The sequence below is a fragment of the Myotis daubentonii genome, chromosome 11, assembly GCF_963259705.1.
Source record: "Myotis daubentonii chromosome 11, mMyoDau2.1, whole genome shotgun sequence".
Lineage (NCBI taxonomy): Eukaryota > Metazoa > Chordata > Mammalia > Chiroptera > Vespertilionidae > Myotis > Myotis daubentonii.
In genome coordinates this window covers 50,895,161-50,914,786 of record NC_081850.1, presented here as the reverse complement: position 1 = coordinate 50,914,786, position 19,626 = coordinate 50,895,161, and the positions used below count along the sequence as shown (strand labels likewise).

The 19,626-nt window shown below is 46.6% G+C and overlaps 1 protein-coding gene across 3 annotated transcripts; it reads left to right on the top strand.

Moving 5' to 3' along the window:
* Positions 1–8,923: 8,923 nt before the first annotated feature.
* On the top strand, positions 8,924–14,674 carry LOC132212056 (procathepsin L-like). 3 transcript variants are annotated; one of them, XM_059657108.1, is made up of 8 exons: positions 8,924–9,571; positions 10,017–10,152; positions 11,144–11,266; positions 11,370–11,516; positions 11,700–11,924; positions 12,386–12,548; positions 13,175–13,292; positions 14,343–14,674. In XM_059657108.1, exons 2-8 carry the CDS (start codon positions 10,027–10,029, stop codon positions 14,440–14,442), a joined length of 1,002 nt encoding a protein of 333 aa, XP_059513091.1. In that variant the 5' UTR covers positions 8,924–9,571; positions 10,017–10,026; the 3' UTR covers positions 14,443–14,674. The 3 variants fall into 3 exon arrangements, with proteins under 3 accessions (XP_059513091.1, XP_059513090.1, XP_059513092.1); XM_059657107.1 differs by lacking the exon at positions 8,924–9,571 and having other exon boundaries at positions 9,737–10,152; XM_059657109.1 differs by lacking the exons at positions 8,924–9,571; positions 13,175–13,292 and having other exon boundaries at positions 9,737–10,152.
* Positions 14,675–19,626: the final 4,952 nt, after the last annotated feature.

Sequence of the window (19,626 nt, the reverse complement as noted above, 5' to 3'; positions counted from 1 at the left end):
TGAAGGCTGTCCCATAGCCAAAGATACATGTGTTCATTTGCTGCATTAAATACATTTGTCAGTTAACTCACTGTGCACACCAAAGAAGGCTTGTTTCCTTGGGAGGGATTCAGGCAGTGATGGCTTTAGAAGCCTCGAAGAACAAAGAAGATGGGAATCAGAGAGAAAGAGGATGGGGACCGGCAGGTGCAGCACACGTAATTTGGAGAGTAAGAGGTCGGTGCCTTCTTGAGAAACCAAGTACTAGTAAAAGGGGATATTTGTTTAGCCTTGGAGTGGGCAAGGATGTGACACTGGCCAAGAACAGGATAGAAGGTGTATTTGGGGGTAGAGGAGAATCCAGAAGTGAGGGAACCCCATTCCAGAAGTCATAACCACAAGAATCTGTTACCTGTAACCTCCAAATCCAGGAGCTAGACAGCTCCCAGATGCTCAATGATGGAGAGCTAAGTAGGCGGAGGTCTGTTTTCTCAGCCGTTCTTAGCGTCTTTATGACAGGGCTGGTCCTAATTTGAGGGTCACGGGCTGTTTTTGTACAACAGGGTTTGTGGTTTGTTTTGTTTGTGGGTTTGTTTGTTTGTTTGTTTTTTTGTAATTGTTATTCATGAACACAAGCTAGATCCCAGGACCTCAGAGACACCTGTCTTATCTCTCCTCTGGGAAGAGGTGAAGATAAGACTCAATCCTGGGTGTTCTGATGACCAGGCCATATCCCCTGAGTGCTAAAATTGAGATTTAAAATTTATTACAAGGAGATTAACTTGTAATCTATAAGGTACTCTGCTATGGTCTGAATGTTCATGTCCCCTCCTACTGCAAATTCATACGTGAAAGCCCCAGTGTGCCTCTTTGGAGATGGGACCCCTATGGAAGTAATTAAGGTTAAATGAGGTCATATTGGTGGGGCCTTGATTCAATAAGATTAGTGCCCTTATTAGAGGAGATACCAGAGAGCCAGTTCCTTCCCCCTCTGGATGTATGCACTGAGGAAAGGCCATGTGAGGACACAGTGAAGAGGTAGCCATCGGCATGCCAGGGTGAGATCTCTCACCAGAAAATTAATTGGCTGGAACCTTGATCTTGGTCTTCTAGCCTCCAGAACTATGAGAAAACAAAGTTTTTTAAAAATATATTTTTATTGATTTCAAAGAGGAAGGGAGAGGGAGAGAGAGATAGAAACATCAATGATGAGAGAGAATCATTGATTGGCTGCCTCCTGCATGCCTCCTACTGGGGACCGAGCCCAAAACCCAGGCATGTGCCCTCGACCGGAATCGAACCCAGGACCCTTTGGTCCACAGGCTAATTCTCTATCCACTGAGCCAAACCAGCTAGAGCAAGAAAATGAAGTTTTGATGATTGAGCCGCCTGATCTGTACTTTGTTGTGGTAGCTAGAAGCAACTAAGACATGACCTGAAACTTCAGCGATGAAACTGAACAGATAAACTAGAGGACATAAAAAAAAATTATGATCAGCCTAGCTGGTAGTTCAGTGGTTAGAGCATTGGCCTGAGGACTGAAGGGTCTCAGGTTCCATTCCAGTCAAGGACACGTTACCTGGGTTGCAGGCTCAATCGGGGCACATTCTGGAGGCAACCAATCAATTTGTCTCTCTCACATCGATGTTTCTCTCTGTGTGTGTCTCTCCCCTCCCACTTTCTAAAAAATCAATGGAAAAAATATCCTCTGGTGAGGATTAACAAAACAAAAAATTATGATCAGCTCAACATCCTTACATGACTGCTACTGCTGCATTCGTGTCTGCTCCCAAACAGGGCAGAGATCATGTTGGTTCCTCAACACTTGGATTTTACCTGCATAGCACTGATGTAATTGGTTGTAAAATCAGGAGAAATTGGAGGTCAACTGGGCTTCGGGAAGCTGCAGTCTAAGGTTCACTCTGCTCTAAATATACCAAAACTATAGCCACACACACAACAGAATTAAATTTCAAAGTAAAAGAATTTTCCTTGAAAATAGATTTAATTGTATTCAAATTAGAAATGTTCTGTGTCTCTCTCCAAAACCACCTCCAAACAAAGCTCTCTTACTGACAGATGAAGACTTTTCTGGGGGAAATTTTGAAAATAGTAAAAGAAAACTTCACATATCTTTAAAGTCAGTTCATTAAAAGGCACATAATAGAAAATGTCCACAAGGGGTCACGGGAGAGGGGAGAATTGCAACCACCACTGTGGTCTGAAGCCCTAAAAAGTTCTTACCTACCATGTCAGCTGCTGTATATGCAAAGGCGAGTGACCCTCCAGGGCAAGGTCTCATTGAGCCGGGAACAGAGAGGAACAAAAAAGAGGACAGGGACCCCTTATGAGAAGACGTATTTGTTCATCTGAACAGTGAGAGCCTAAGCGTGAAAATGCAGCATCACTTTGAAGACCAGCTCAGTTCTTCCTGGCACGACCGACATTCCCACCATTCTAACTTCCAAATTCTAGAAGAAGCTAAAAAGACTGACAAAATTAGAGGATGCAGAAACTGCTGAGTTTGTGCTTGGAGGAACTCTAGTGCTCTGTCGGGGCTGGGGGCGTTCTGCACCGGGCGCTCAGCTGGCTGGTGGCGCTGCGCACCCTCCGGATGCAGCTCCCGGTGCAGACCGAAGAACCGAGGGCCTCCTGGGCCATCTTGAGGGTCACATAGGGGAGGATAATCCCATGTGGCAGTGAGCTTCCTGTCGGTGTCAAATCTCATGCTTGCCGGCCAGGTCTTCCCGGCCAGCGGCTGCGAGGACACAGCAGCAGAGAAGGACCCCTGCGGAAGGAAGCGCGAGTGCTCTGCTAGGAGAAGCTCTGCCGCTCGAAGTACAGTCCGCACACTGGCAGCACCAGCGGCGCCTGGGAACGTGCGGGTCTCGGGCCCTAGCCCACGCCCGCTGACTCAGAAGTTACATTTTAACGGGATTCCCAGCAGGCTTATCTGCGCTGGAAGGCACTGCAGGGTATACACGATGGGGGTGAGGGGCGCCTGGGAATTAGAAAAAGCCTCTCCGGGCAGCAGTATATAGTGAGTGATGTTGTGATGATATTTTCTACATCATTTCAGGAAGCTCTGTGTGGATACAAGGGTCTCGGGTCAGCAGAGGTTTCATTAAGGTTGCCCCTTACCTGACCGGTTTGGCTCAGTGGATAGAGCGTCGGCTTGTGGGCTGAAGGGTCCCAGGTTCGATTCCGGTCAAGGGCATGTACCTTGGTTCGGGCACATCCCCAGCAGGGAGTGTGCGGGAGGCAGCTGATCGATGTTTATCTCTCATCAATGTTAATAACTCTATCCCTCTCCCTTCCTCTATGTAAAAAAATCAATAAAATATATTATAAAATAAAAAGGTTGTCCCTTAGGCAGCTGGCCCAGCCACTCACCCTGGGACACAGACCTCAGCAGCTGCCTCTCTACCTGGGCGTCTAATCCCCCTGGGACCTTGGTGCTGGGCACTTCGTCCCTGCCACGCCCAGGGAGCTGGGCTAATCAATGCCTGAGGCTTGGGGATGGGGAGAGCGTTTTTTGTTCACATTTTTATAATAAAAAGGTGTTTTTTAGGTAATGTTCTCTCCCCCAGCTTTCATCACTATTCTCTGGGCTGTGATAGGGAGAAATGGGAGACAGCTGAAAGGTAAGAATGACAATGATGAAAACTCTGCAGTGAATAGAAATACATACTAAATCAACAGGTGTCCTCCTTACTATGTTGTGAGGGCAGGTAGAAAGGGTGCTGGTAGGATTCCTAAGTCTAATGCAGTCCTACTAAGTGATTTTGTTCCTTTCCAAATCTCACAGATTTCCCCCTAAGAAGATTGATTACAAACACAAGGTCCCTTTTAGCTGGCTTACCTGGACTTGGACTTTCATTCGTGGTTTGAGGTTTTCTGGGATGCTGATGGTGTATTCCTGCCGCCATGAGTCCCAGGGTGTCTGCAGTCTCCTCAGGGGGATATTTGAGAGGGATTACCCCTGTTCTCACCAAGAGAGGAGTTTGGACAACTTTTCTTTAGACACACAGAAACTTAACAAAAGGTTTCTTAAGCCAAAACTCTTCTTACACCCATATTCTTTATAAGCACCAGTGAACCCTTTACATAAAATGTTACCTCTGGTTAAAAATAATGCAGTAGTGGCCCGGCCGGCGTTGCTCAGTGGTTGAGTGTCGACCTATGAACCAGGAGATCACAGTTCAATTCCCGGTCAGGGCACATACCCTGGTTGTGAGCTCCATCCTCAGTAGTGGGTGTGCAGGAGGCAGCTGATCAATGATTCTCTCTCACCATGGATGTTTCTATCCCTTGCCTCCCTTTCTCTCTGAAATCAATAAAAATATATCTAAAAAAATAACGCAGTAGCTACACTGCTGCCTACACAGGACACACACTATTCAAGCACTTCAGTGAATTCTCTTATTCCTCCTCCACCAACCCTGGGAGGTAGATGCTGCTATTGTTCCCTTTACCCAGGTGCTCAGAGGTGTATTTGGTATTTGAACCCATGCCATTGTATCTGGAATCCGCACCACAAAACCAGTGGACAGCTGTCCGGAGAATGCTTTATAAAAGTAAGTCTTGGTTCATTGACTTAAAACCAATTGAAGGAGCTGTTATATTGGGGAGAAGTGTTAAGTGGCTTCAGGATCTTGAATACCACCACACTAGATTTGTTCATTTCCCTATGGTTTAAAACTTCCAGAGATGGGGTAGAGAATTATATCCTGTTTTTCTAGCGGGCAAAAGAACTCTAGACAGATGCACACAAAAACTTTCTCAGAGATTTCATTTTTTAAAAAAATTGGGAAACTGCCAACTGTATTTTATCAAAGGCAGAGCTAAGGACTGGTCACTTATATAAAATGTGGCCATTTGAATAAATAGCACTCATCTGAGTTATCTAACAAAGAAACTGGCACAGAAGAGTAGAGATAAGAACAAAATGCGGTCTTTAATACATAATTTAACAGGTTTGGTGAAAATAAATGTTACAATTTTTGCGTAAATGGCCTTCTCCAATATTTCTCTGGCATTAGGTGATTCTTGGTCAAGTTTTAGATTTGGGCCTGGCTAGTGTGGCTCAGCGGTTGAGCATGGACCCAGGAAACAGGAGGATTCCTGGTCAGGGCACATGCCTGAGGTATGGCTTGATCCCCAGTAGGGGGCGTGCAGGAGGTAGCCTACTGATGTTCTCTCCTTGATTTTTCTATATATCCTTCCCTCTTCCCCTCTCGCTAACAAATCAATAAAAAAACTTTAAAAATTTAGAGTTGGGGCCCATTTATTATAAAAGGAGTCTATGCTTTCTCCACTGCATTTGTATCACATTCCAAAAAACGAAGGGGGTGCCATTCTTTGGAGCAGCACCTGCTGCACAGGCTGTTGCCTCAGGTGCAGACGTTCACAGGGTCACAGGTTTTCCCACCCTCCACTGCGCTCCAGGGCAACTTTAAACCCCTATATTAGACTTCTTGATTGTGTTGAATTCCTTGGTGTAATAAAAAGCGTTTCTTAAACCTCCACTTTATTTACAATACAATATATTTGTGTAACCTAAAAAGCTCCAGCCTCCAGTTGTGTCTGAGAGAGAAGAGCTTCAATTTCCTCAAAGTTCTTTTTTTTTAAAATATATTTTATTGGTTTTTTTACAGAGAGGAAGGGAGAGGATAGAGAGTTAGAAACATTGATGAGAGAGAAACATCGATCAGCTGCCTCCTGCATACCCCCTACTGGGGATGTACCCGCAACCAAGGTACATGCCCTTCACTGGAATCGAACCTGGGACCTTCAGTCCGCAGGCTGACGCTCTATCCACTGAGCCAAACCAGGTAGGGCTTCCTCAAAGTTCTTAAAACAAATGTTTACTATATATTTTTATTGATTTCAGAGAGGAAGTGAGAGGGAGAGAGAGAGATAGAAACATCAGTGATGAAAGAGAATCATTGATCTCCTGCCTTCTGTATGCCCCACACTGGAGATCGAGCCTGCAACCCCAGCATGTATCCTAGACCATAATCGAACCCGGGACCCATCAGTCCACAGGCCAATTCTCTATCCACTAAGCCAAAATGGCCAGAGCTAAAATAAAAATTTTAATAAATTGATTTTTAAAAATGATATGGGGTTGCCAGGACCATTCAATAGGGAAAGGGTGGCCTTTTCAACAAATGTTGATATTAGATATCCACATATAGGAGAATGAAGTTGTAACCTTACTTTATACCATGTGCAAATTATTAACACAAAATGCATCAGAGACCCAAATGTAAGAGCTAAAACTACAAAACTTAGATGAGGACACAAAGGAAGAGACTTACTGGATATTGACATTGGACCTAGTAATATCTTTTTGATATGACATCAAGCAACCAAAGAAAAAATAGACAAATCAAACTTCATTGAAATTAAAAAAACATTGCCCTCTAGCCGGTTTGGCTCAGTGGATAGAGTGACAGCCTGCGGACTGAAGGATCCCAGGTTCAATTTTGTCAAGGGCATGTATCTTGGTTAAGGGTACATCCCCAGTAGGGGGTGTGCAGGAGGCAGTTGATCCATGTTTCTCTCATCGATGTTTCTAACTCTATCCCTCTCCCTTCTCTGTAAAAAATCAATAAATGATATTTTTAAAAAAGAAATTAAAAAACATTTGTGCATTAGAAGACATTACCAGTACAATACAAAGGCAACTCACAGAATTTGAAAAAAATGTTTGCAAATCATATCAGATGGCAACCCCGTGCAATGCTGGTAGAAATGTAAAATGGTGCAGCCTCTGAGGAAAACATAGAAAAAGATTAAACATAGAATTATCATATCTAGCAATTCTATTTTTTAATATGTACATATACACAGAATTGTAAACAGGACCTCAAACATTTGTACTACACCGTCAATTGCAGCAGCATTATTCAAAATAGTAAAATGTGGACATAACTCACATGTCTATTCAGGCATGAATTTTTGTTTCTCTAAACTAAACATGGTACATTCATACAATGGAATTCACCTTTAAGAAAAGAAAATTCTGACACATGCTACACCATGGATGAACTTTGAAAATATTACATTAAATGAAATAGCAAGGCACAAAAGGACAAATATTACGTAATCCCACTTATATGAGGTACCCAGTGTGAAGGGGGAAAAAAAGGGTGATCTGATCAAAAATCCCTAACGGTGCAGATCAAGGTGGGTAGTCATGCCCGAGGCCTATAATTTCTTTGGTGAAAGGTTTTAAGCCCACCCTGTGCATGTTCTCGTGTACCTAGGTTACACACCTTTGAAATGCCAGAAGCAATACCTCTCCAAGGGGGTATTAACCCTCAAGAGAGCACAAAATCTTAACTGTCCTGTAATCCTATCCCTGCCAGTGCACCCTAGGGCTGTGGGATCCATTTCTGGTCAGGGTACATACCCAGGTTGTGGGTTCCATGCCCAGGGTCCATACCCAGGTTCTGGGCATGTATGGGAGGCAAACGACAGATGTTTCTCAAATTGATGTTTCCTGTTTCTCAAATCAATAAAAATGTCCCCAGGTGAGGATTAAAAACAACAACTGCCAAACTGTTACTCTCTGGAGCATTTCAGATCTTGCTGCGTGGCATACGTGGTCAGTTTGGTTCAAATAAACTCAGGGAAGTTCTCTACAGTTTTGGACGTTCCTTTTGTCAATAATAGAGTACAGTAGTCATATTTATAGAGACAGGAAGTGGAATGTTGGTTGCCAGGGGCTGGGGGAGGGAGGAATGCAGAGTTATTGTTCAATGAGTATAGACTTTCAGTTTGGGAAGATGAAAAGTTCTGAACAGGGACAGTGGTGATGGCTGGACAACAATGTGAATGAACTTAATGCCACTAAACTCTACACTTAAAAATAGTTAAAATAGATATTTTGTTACATACATATCATCACAGTAAAAAACCATTATGCACCTGATTGTGCTTTTAGGTTTACCAATTTAATGCTAAATAGAAATTAGTGTACAAATTCACATGGACCTTGACTCCATCTTCATCAAAAGAATTTAAAACATGCATAGAAAAAGGTGATGTGGAAAGGGACATGAGGTAATGATATACATATGATATATATATATTTGTTGTTGTTAATCCTCTCCTGGGATATTTTTCCATTGATTTTTAGAGAGTGGGAGGGAGGGGGAGAGACAGAGAAACACTGATATGAGAGAGACACATCAATTGGTTGCCTCCCACATGTGCCCTGGGCAAGGACTGGGGATCAAGCCTCCAACTGAGGTACATGCTCTTGACCGGAATCCAACCTGGGACCCTTCAGTCTGAGAGCAAACCGGCAAGGGCAAGGATGTATATATATTTTTAAAATATATTGTATTGATTTTTTACAGAGAGGAAAGGAGAGGGATAGAGAGTTAGAAATATCGATGAGAGAGAAATATCGATCAGTTGCCTCCTGCACACCCTCTACTGGGGATGTGCCCGCAACCAAGGTACATGCCCTTGACCGGAATCTAACCTGGGACCTTTCAGTCCGCAGGCCGACGCTCTATCCACTGAGCAAACCGGTTACGGGCAGGATGTATGTTTTTTAAGAGGTATTTTCAACAATGAGTTTGTTTATGTAATAAAAAAGGAAAACGTACAGTGTTTCTAGGGACTCCTTAATTATGTACATTAACACTTAATATATTTTCTTTACTTAACACGTTTTCACAGATTCATTTAAATCCTGACACTAAATACAGGTTAAAGTAAAAATCACTGAAGTAAATGTCATTTAAGGAAATTTCTTAAACGAAATCTCAGGAAAAGCACGTTGAGGAAGACAATCCGTAACCCAGAAGGAAGGGGTAAAAGTAGCGTCATCTTTCAGCCTTTCCTCTTCCTTCTGTTAAATGAAATTCTTCGGTCAATAACTCCTTTCTGTCGGTTTTGAGAAAGGCTTGGGAAGGCAGGAAAGGAGCCTTACAAGATGCCAGGCCTTCATAGGAGAACCCGCCGACACCCTCCCTTGAGGCCAGTGATTTGGGTGCTGCCTACCATTCCAGATTCTTCCACAGCCCAGCTGCACCCCTCCTGAGACCCTGATAACGCATCTGCCCGTGGGCTCTGCATTCTGGCACCCTGCCGGCCTTCACTGTGTGATCAGCGGGAATCAGTCTCCAGATTGTCAGGTCCTCAGCCCTCGGGGAGATGTCAGGACAGGCAAGGGACGCTGAAAAAGCACCTGGAGCTCCCCACACGCTTCTTTCGTGAACCACGTGCTGAGCTCATGAATTCGGGGTGATGGGTGACCCGGCTCCCAGGGAGGCGCTGAGCTCCCCAGCACAGCCCCTGGGCCCCCCTCTCGCCTCCGCCTCCGTCCACACCTCGGTCCCTCGGGTCTGCCTGGGGCGATTCGGTGGGAACCTAATCAGGTGCCTGGAATTCCGCGCTCGCAGGCCCCGCCCACAGGCCCCATCAGCCAATCGAGGCGCCGGCAGGCCGTGTGGGGCGGGCCGCTCGGGCCGAATTCCCGAGGCTTTAAATCCGCTGCCGCGGAGCCCCAGCCGTCGGAGCTCCTGGACGCGCACGTGCTGACTGCCCCTGCTCGGCTGCGCCCCCGAAGGTGAGCGTCGCGGGCCGGGCCGACGCGGCTGGGCCACCCCGGGAACCAGCCTTGCGGTGGAGGGTTCGGGAGTTCCAGGAGGCACCGTCCCGGGTCCTGGCGTGGCGGGCAAGGCAGCCTGACCTCCGTCTGCTGAGCTCCCTGCGCTCGTGGCAGCGATGGGTGGGCTTGTGTGGAGCGGGGAGCGCCCCCCCTCCCCCAGGCCCGGCCCCAGCGGTGCTCTGAGCGTCGGGAGAGTCTGTCCCCGCGCCGGTGCGGGAGTGGGGTCTCTGGGCTGTTTTTCTCCACCCACAGGCTTAGCCTCCCTCCACCGCCCATGGGAGGGATCCATACTTGGGAGGATACATTCATTTTTTACACCCGGTGGCTGCAACGTCTCAAGAAGGTAGGATGGCTTTCTAGGAGGATTGGTGTAATCAGATACTGCTTTCTTCTCCCTCCCTAGGTTTTGAAGCATGAATCCTTCATTCCTCTTGATTGCCCTTTACTTAGGAGTAGCTTCAGCTGCTCCAAAACTTGATGGAAGTTTAGAGGCACAATGGCACCGGTGGAAGGCAACACACAGAAAGCTATATGGCTCGGTTGGTACCATCTGAAATTACCCAGAGGGACCCCTCAGAGAATGGTCCAGGCTTCTGGGAGTTTATAGCAGAAAGTAGCTTTAAAATATATATATAATTTTATTGTCCTGACTGGTTTGGCTCAGTGGATAGAGCGTCGGGCTGTGTACTGGGCTGTGGACGGAAAGGTCCTGGGTTTAATTCCGGGTTCGATTCTGGTCTAGGGCATGTACCTTGGTTGCAGGCTCAATCCCCAGTAGGGGGCGTGCAGGAGGCAACTGATCGATTTTCTCTCATTAATCTTTCTAACTCTATCCCTCTCCCTTCCTCTCTGTAAAAACATCAATAAAAACATATTTAGGAAAAAAATATTTTCTATTAATTTCAGAGAGGAAGGGAGAGAGAGAGAGAAATATCAATGATGAGAGAGAACCATTGATTGGCTGCCTCCTGCACATCCCCTACGGGGGATGGAGCCTGCAACCTAGGAATATGAACCCCTTGACTGGAATTGAACCTGGGACCCTTCATTCCCCAGGTCTATGCTCTATCCACTGAGCCAAACCAGCTAGGGCAGACAGTAGCATCTTGAGCAGCGGTTCTCAACTTGTGGGCCGCGACCCCTATGGCGGTCGAACGACCCTTTCACTGAGGTCGCCTAAGACCATCCTGCATATCAGATATTTACATTACGATTCATAACAGTAGCAACATTACAGTAATGAAGTAGAAATGAAAATAATTTTATAGTTGGGTCACAACATGAGGAACTGTATTTAAAGGGCCAGAAGGTTGAGAACCACTGCTCTTGAGGCTGGCTCTTCCCAAGGCAATGACTGCATGACACCCGTTACTGAGCACAATTTGGGCAAACCTCCCTGGTGTATGCGTGCTGGAGAACAAGTAGAAACCTTTCCTGGCCATGGTTTCTCTTCTGCAGACCCACTTGGTGAAGGTGACTTGGTTTTCAATAGCAATCAAGAGGATAGGTCGGTTCTATGTTTGCCTCTAGAATGAAGAAGGATGGAGGAGAACAGTGTGGGAGAAGAATAAAAAAATGGTTGACCTGCACAACCAAGAATACAACCTAGGGAGACAGAGCTTCACCTTGGCAATGAATGCGTTTGGTGACATGGTGAGTGTGGCTTGGGAGGCTTACCTTGCGCTTCCTCTCCTCACTCAGTACTATACTGAAATAACCCCTTGCTTGACAACATTCTACTTCTTTTTCTTTGAAGACCAACGAAGAATTCACGCAGGTGATGAATGGCCATCAAAACCAGATGTGCAAGAAAAGGAGAGTGTTCCGGGAACCTTACGTTGCTGAAATCCCCCCAATGGTGGATTGGCGAAAAGAAGGCTATGTAACTCCCGTGAAGAACCAGGTATGACAGTACTCAGCAGGTCCCTGTCCAAGAGTTAAAGCCACAAAGGAGTTGGCGTCGTGGCTGTGGTAGACTGTGGGACAATATGTGTTTCACTAATTTTAAGAGTTTACACATTGTTGGCAAAGTTGTCAAAATCTTGCTATTTGTTCTGTAGACTGAGAGTTTCTATATTGTTTTCAGGGTCACTGTGGTTCTTGTTGGGCATTTAGTGCAACTGGTGCCCTTGAGGGACAGATGTTCCGGAAAACTGGCAGACTTATCTCACTGAGTGAGCAGAACCTTGTGGACTGCTCTCAGGCTCAAGGCAATGAGGGCTGCAATGGTGGCCTCATGGATAATGCTTTCCAGTATGTGAAGTCCAACGGTGGCCTGGACTCGGAGGAGTCCTATCCATATCAAGCAACGGTAAGCAAAGCTCTTTATGTTATTTCTTTTGAAAGTTGAACACCTTAGGGAAAACAGATGCCATATTTAGAATTGATATTTTATTTTTATTTATTTAAAAAAAACTTTAGAATTCATATTTTAGACAGTAGAGTGTATATATGTAAACCGTTGAACTTCCGTCAAAATTTATCAGCCTTGCACAGTTCTGTTTGGGATGTTCACAGTTCTTATTTCTGTGTTACATGGAGACATACATACCATTCTAAATACAGCACTTTTTCTTCATAGTGAAACACTTCTTATGGAGAGATAGACCCACAGCGTCCCAATGAATAGACACCAGCTAGTTTTTCATTTTCAAAACAGCCAGTAGCATTTCACAGACGTAACCTGGAAATCATGAAGCTACCTGCTGCCTGAAACTCATGCTTCCCGGGAGGTGGGTTAGTAACCAGATCTCTTGCCCTTTACCTTTAAAGGTGGGACCCTGCAGATACAGGCCCGAGGACTCTGTTGCCAATGACACCGGCTTCGTGGACGTCCCTGGGCAAGAGAGTGCCCTCATGAAGGCAGTGGCAACCGTGGGGCCCATCTCGGTGGCTATAGATGCAAGTCATCTCAGCTTCCAGTTCTATAAAGATGGTGAGCATTGTCTGTAGAAATTTAGGCAGAAGAACTGGAACACCACCATGACCTAAAGCAAGATTCACTCTTTGGTTTGCATACTTTCTGGGTGTGTGGATTTAGCATTGTTCATTGTGCACACACAGTATCTTTCCCAGGTGCTTCCATTTGCCATTACTTGAGCTGTATCCTCATGATTTTAAGCACTTTGAAAATTTATTTAAATGGCTACATAATTTGATTGGTATAGCTTAGTATACTTTACCTTTTTCCAATTGTTAGGCCTTTAAAATTTTCCAAAGAATTTTACTGTTGTAATCAAAGCTATAGAGATCCTTTGACTCAAGTAATTCTGTGTTCTGTGCTATTTCCCAAGACTTACATCCTACAAGTAGAATGAGAAGGCTTCCAGACGTGTCTTTATGCCTCAAAAGAGATTGTGCCAATTCAGATTTCTGCTAGTATTAGATGAGTCCCTAGCCTAGATTTAAAAAAAAAAAAAAAAAGATCTTGTTTTCAAATCGTACTTGGTTTTATGTCATTTAGCTGGATTTTGAGATGCATCCTTACTGTAGTTGATCTGTGGGGTTACTGTCACCTGCTCTCGGAGGTCCTCATTCCAATATTGAGTGTTACTTTCCCAGGCATTTATTATGAGCGGCGCTGCAGCAGCGTGGATCTAGATCATGGCGTTCTGGTGGTTGGCTATGGCTTTGAAGGAGAAGAATCAAGTAACAATAAATACTGGATTGTCAAGAACAGGTATAAACTTCTGAAAATACTTACATTTGAAAAGGGAGACGTTTTTGGAATCAGTATTTGGATACAGGTCTTCAAACTCTAGAGCACACTTCTGAAATTCCAGAAGTCTTTTTTTTTTTTTTCTATAGTCCTGTTCATTTTTTGGTAGTTCTCACTGGAGGATTTTTTTTCTTGCATTGATTTTTAAATTTTATTTTTAAAAATATTTTTATTGATTTCTGAGAGGAAGGGAGAGGGGGAGAGAGATAGATGAAAGGGAATCATTCAGTGATGGAAGAGAATCATTGATCGGCTGCCACCTGCATGCCCCCTACTGGGATTGAGCCTGCAATCCGGGCATGTGCCCTTGACTGGAATCGAACCCAGAACCCTTCAGTCTGCAGGCCGACGCTCTATCCATTGATCCAAACCGGCTAGGGCTGCATTGATTTTTTAGAGAGAGTGGAAGGGAGGGCAAGATACAAAGAAAGAAATATTGATATGTGAGAGACACAATGATTGGTTGCCTCCCACACCCGCCTGCAACCGAGGTACATGCCCTTGACCAGGATGTAACTCGTGGCCTGATGCTCTTAACCACTGAGCAAAATCGGCGAGGGCCGAAACTTAATGACATGATCACACGTTCGTATACCTGTGTGTCCCTTACATGGGATGAAGACCTCTGCCGACATTCCAGAAGTCTTTATCCCACTTAAGGAACACAGCATATGAATGTGTGATTATAACGTGAAGATTCTCCCTCAGCTCAGAGAATCGATATAGTTTTTGTGCCATTACATTTCTAAATTTGAAAATTTTCTTAATTCGAAACACATCTGGCCCCACCAGTTTCCTTTTTGTCTCTAAGTTTGCAGCTCTGTGAAAGGTCTGGGGAGAGAAGTTCTGTGCAGGCTTAGAGCTCAGCCAAGAACTAGAACCGCCTCTCCTGATTCTTCCTGAATCTGTTTGGGCCTCTCTGGTGCACTGCTTCAGTAGCAGGTGTAGTTGTTCATAAAAGTAAATGTGTTTGATTATTTGTATAAAATGGAAAACCCTCTCTTCTTTCAGCTGGGGTGAAGGTTGGGGCCAGAATGGCTACATAAAGATGGCCAAGGACCGGAACAACCACTGTGGAATCGCCACCGCGGCCAGCTATCCTACTGTGTAAGATGATGTGATAAAGAAAGACTTGATGGAGAACAGGAGATCCAGAGGAGGAATTTTTATCTTAAAACTGAGCACATTTACTTACTGGGATACAACACTTGAATCTTGGAGCTCCAAACTGTGATTTGCATTCTGTGATGTTTTATATTTGTTAAAATGTTAGCACTTCTTTTATAAGGATGTATACATTTTTACCTTTCAAAATAAAACTTAATTTTTGTTATTATTTTTAATCCTCGCCCAAGGATGTGTTTATTGATTTTAGAGAGAGAGGAAGGGGTAGAGAGAGAATGAAACATCAATGTGGGAGAGAAACATGCATCAGTTGCCTCTGGTATGTGCTACGACTGGGGATTGAACCTGAAACCTTTTGGTGTACGGGACAATGCTCCAACCAGTGAGCCACCCAGCCAGGGCTAAAACTTTATTTTATATGTAGAGGTGGGGTTCTTTCCGCTCTTAATACATTTACTTTCTAGAGACAAAAATGTAATTGGCCCCTAAAGACAACTGAAGGTGCCAGTGGTCCATTAGGACAATGGCTGGGTGGCTTGCTGGGTCCTCTAGTTATAAATACTAAATATGCAGATCTTATGTCAGCTGTCTACGGGCTGTGTCTGACCCAACCCTTGAATGGAGCAAAATTTGAGAAACTATATGTAAGGACAAAGGTCAATTATGTGTTTTTTGTTAATCCATCTGAGGATATTTTTCCGCTTGATTTTTAGAGTGGAGGGGTGGGAGGGAAGGAGAGAGAAAAAAACATCAATGTGAGAGAAATGGATTGGTTGCCTCCCGTGCATGCCCTTTGGGGGCCAAGGTCAACCTGCAACCCAAGTATGTGCACCTGACTGGGAATTGAACCCATGACCCTCCAGTCCTCGGGGAGATGCTCTAACCACTTAGACATAACAGCCAGGGCAAGGGCAATTATTTTAATAAGGAAAAAATTCACATTTTAGAAAAGTTGAGCACACACATGTAGGATTGCTAGATTAAAAAGGGGCCTTAGAAATCATTATTTGACCCAAGATAATTATAACCCAGCTGAGTTACAGGATGAATGTCACAGTTTTTGGTGCATCTTCCCCACCTGCTAGTGAAGACCAACTGGCTACTTGCAGTCAAAGGAGGACCGGACCTAGTGGATTGCCAAGAGTGCTTGTCAGCTGGCAGTTCATGAAGTGTCTGGCTTGTGAGGCATGCATCGTGCTTATTTATTTATTGTTTTGGCAGTATTGCAGATGTCCCCCATCTTACCCCTCTTTGCCCACCACCACCCAGCCCCCGCCTCCCCTCCCCTGGCCTTCACCATTCTGTTGTCTGCGTCCATTGGCCAGTTCCCTACTCCCACCCCTTCCCTCTGGTTCTGTTTTGTGTCAGTTAAATTTCTCCATTGGATGCCACATAAGAGTGAGATAATACGGTATTTATCTTTTAATGATACTTAACTCTGTCGGAGTAAGAACATTTTCATGCACAATGTTTTCCATCTTCCACTGTCGTTTTGGCTCAGTTTGAGGATATGTATAAGAAGGGTTGTTCTTTCTCTAAGGCCATTAGTTTTCCAGATTTAATGATGTTCAGCCCCTGTGTATGAGCCTGGCCAGTGCTTCTAGCTCAGGGCGTGCGGGGACGTAGTGAAATCGGCAGATACTCTGACCCACCCACGGAATCACCCTGCAGATGCCCGAGAGTATCCGCGGGCTGGGCTGGAACTCAAACGCTGCAGCCACTGTGGGCATGCTTTTCAGAAATGCAAGGACTGAGCTCATGAAAGATCAAAATTGTACATATTTCCACCAATTTATAAAGTAGTTGCATTCTTGGAAAACTCGGTCTGTATGAAACCATGCCCCCTCTACAGCCACCCCTAAAAAACCCTCTGGGTCGTATGTAAAGTGATTCAGGTAAGTCCTAAGCTCAGATATTATAAACAGGTTTATTCCCTATATAAATGCCCAGCAGACACGCAGAAATCAGCCCAGGAGAATTCTTCCTGCTCAGGACCATGTTCATACACATCTGGGCACCTGGGCCACTGCCAGAAGCGTCCCCCAACCAAAGAGCTAAAAATGTCTCTGTAGTGACTGAACTGTCCACCAGGGGGCAGTGTGGCCCTGTGGACAAAGAAGGGTCACACTTCAATAGAAAACAGGTGGGAACTTCGTAGCCTCCTGTAGAGTCCTGAGTCTGTTAGATGAGCTTGCTTGGCTGTCAGCGGGGAAAGTTAACTGGCCGGGCAGTCAGTCAGCGCCTCCCAGGGTTTAGAACTGGAAGCAGTGGTCTGGCCAGGTCTGCGGTCACACGGAGACCGAAAGGAGGCGCTTGCCTCGGGCACGCTCTTACGGGGTGCACCTGAGTTGAATCATTTACACCACCCCTCTTTATGGAACAGCCCACCTGAGCCAGGTGCTCTGAGGGTCTTGGCTCCGCCCTTCGGGTCCGGGCTCAGCTGTACCGGGCTAGGGGCTACGCTGGGCTACGGGTGTAGGCGCACCATTTCGGGACCAGCTCCACCTCTTCAGGCCTCAACTCCACTCCTTGGGGCTACGCCAGGCTCCAACCTCCTGCACGAGGCTGGGCACTTTGGGACTAGGCTCGGCTCTTAGGCAAATTGAGAGAAGGAGAGAAGTGAGCGATCCGAGGGAATTGAGAGAACGAGGATTGATTCGATCAGCTGGTTGTACGACATGGTGAATGTCCTAAAGCCTCTGAATGGTACACTTCGAAACGGTTAAGGTGGTGAATTGTATGTTACGTGCACTTTACGTGAGTTTTGCAAACAGGTATTGAGGACAGGACAAAATGGGTGAGAATGGCCGGCCAGGAGGACCCGGCCAGGGGTGCGGAGCCCTGGGAGCAGCACTGCCGCCCGCTCGGGCCGTCTCTTGGGTGGGGACTAACAGGCCCTCTGTCATCTGCTAGGACACGCACCGAAGCCTCTTCATCCAGCAGCTGCGGCCCACACAGAACCTGCAGCCCAGGATCAAACTGAAGCTGTTCGGCCACTCGGGCTCGGGGAAAACCACGCTGGTGGAGTCGCTCAAGTGCGGGCTGCTCAGGAGCTTCTTCCGCCGGCGCCGGCCGCGGCTCTCCTCCACCAACTCCACCAGGTTCCCGCCCTCGCCCCTGGCTTCCAAGCCGGCAGGTAGGCGCCCCCACCCCGGCCCCAGGCTCTGCAGTAGGTGCTGGGGGTTGCCCTCTCTGGGTCAGGGTCCAGGGTGAGCGGTGGCTTTAGTTGGCCCTGGGTCCCGGGCCAACCGGATTCCAGCGCCTTGGTGGCTGTGAGGTGTGGGCCCGCCCGGCCCTGGGCCTGGTATCTGCCCTGCTATTGCCCAGCAGTTGCGAGCTGCCCCCAGAACAGCAAGGAAAGGGCCTCACTGAAGTTGGGGGCACAGACCGAATGTTGGCCCCGGAGTGGCTCCTCCCCCATGCTTCCTGCTAGGACAGTGGTTCTCAGCCTTGGCTGCACGTCAGAATCATCTGGGAATCTTTTTAAAATCCTGATTTCTGGGCCTCATCCTCCGGAAATTCTGTCTCTTTGTTATGGGGTGGGGCCACAACATTAGTAACAAAGAAACAGAATTTCCGGAGGAGGAGGCCCAGAAATCAGGATTTTAAAAAGATTCCCAGGTGATTCTGATGTGCAGCCAAGGTTGAGAACCACTGCTCTAGGAACACAGAGCAACAAATTGGGTTCACGTGGGATCAGCATCCCACACACTCGGAGTTGCTCAGTGGTTCTGAAAGGCTCAGTGGTTTTCCCAGTGGTCCCTCTGCTCACAAAGACAGGGCAGCAGGCTTTGCTGCCTTCCCCTGCCTCCTCAGACACGGTGAGCAGTGATTCACACCCAGAACTTCGGGCTACCTGTCCTTCCCCAGGGAGAAACACCGCCATGAGCAAGAGGAAGGTGTGCAAGCTGGGTGTTCTTTCTCCAGAACCCCACTTTAGAGCAGGGGGCTTAAGTGTTGCTAAGATAAGAATAGAGACCTTCCAAGAGTTTCCTAAGCAACATCAATTTTGAAGCCTTGTGCCTGGGGCTCATTTCCTGTGCATCATATCGCAAAGCTGTCGTATTGGTGCCCAAGGCTGAATACAAAAGTTTTATAGTTTGGGTTTCTATGTAATTCTTCTCTCCAGGAGGAGGGAGGTCGGGGGGCGTTCGTGTGAGGGACGGGTGACTGAGCTTTATATGCCCTTTCAACTTGTCGTCTCTGAACACAGCAGAAACGTGGAGAAAAAAATAACCCAAAATGGATTTTTAATTAGAATGATTACAAAGTTGCTAACTGGTTTTGCTAATACTTACCGAGCACAAACTGTGTGTCAGGAGCTGGGCACAGTGTGGCCGTGTGAAACCTCATTTCATCCATGAGTCGGGGTTAGGGGGTATTTTTACCACCGTCTTACAGAAGCCGCGAGGGGTGCAGTAGGCTGTCCGAGTCACACAGCAGGCAGCTCACAAAGTGTCCGGCTCCTGAGCCACGGCTTAGTAACGACACCACTTCTGAGTAAGGGCTTTGTGTGCACACTTTCCATTTGCCACTGTAATTTCGCCGGTGTTCCTAGTTCAAGGTCAGCTCTGTGGTGTCACCCAGAGGGAGGCAGGCCAGCTCTCTCCTGCTGTGGGCCCAGGTCAGTCTGCACCACTGCTAGGGAGCAGGGAGGGCGGAGACTGTGTGTGTGTGTGTGTGTGTGTGTGTGTGTGTGTGTAGGACAGAGAGACCAGAAACAGAGATCTATTTGGATCTATGGTCTGGAACTTTTAGTCCTCACTGGGTGTGCGGATTCTGGCCCAGGTCCCGTGAGCTAAACTGCACCAGCCACACATCAGGTGGCCGCTGGCTGCCCCTGAGGGACAGATTTTATCGCTGCTCAACCCTAGCACCGAGAAGGAACAGCTCATTCATCTTCCTCAGGGTCAGTGTTCCACACCCGGGAGAATCTGGAAGTAGATTCTGGATAAAATTAAACTCAGTACGTCTCCCGGGTGTAACCGCGCCCTTCAGCCGTGCTTAGACCTGGGGCGCGGGCTCAGTGACAGATGGTTCTCTGGAGCAAACGAGCCCCCCAGGGGCACCCAGCACAGAGACGCCGTGGGTCTCACCGGGCGGCTCCTTCTCGTTCTCTCGGCTTCCTTGGTTCAGAGCGGCCTTCTTGGGCTGAACCCGCAAACTTCTG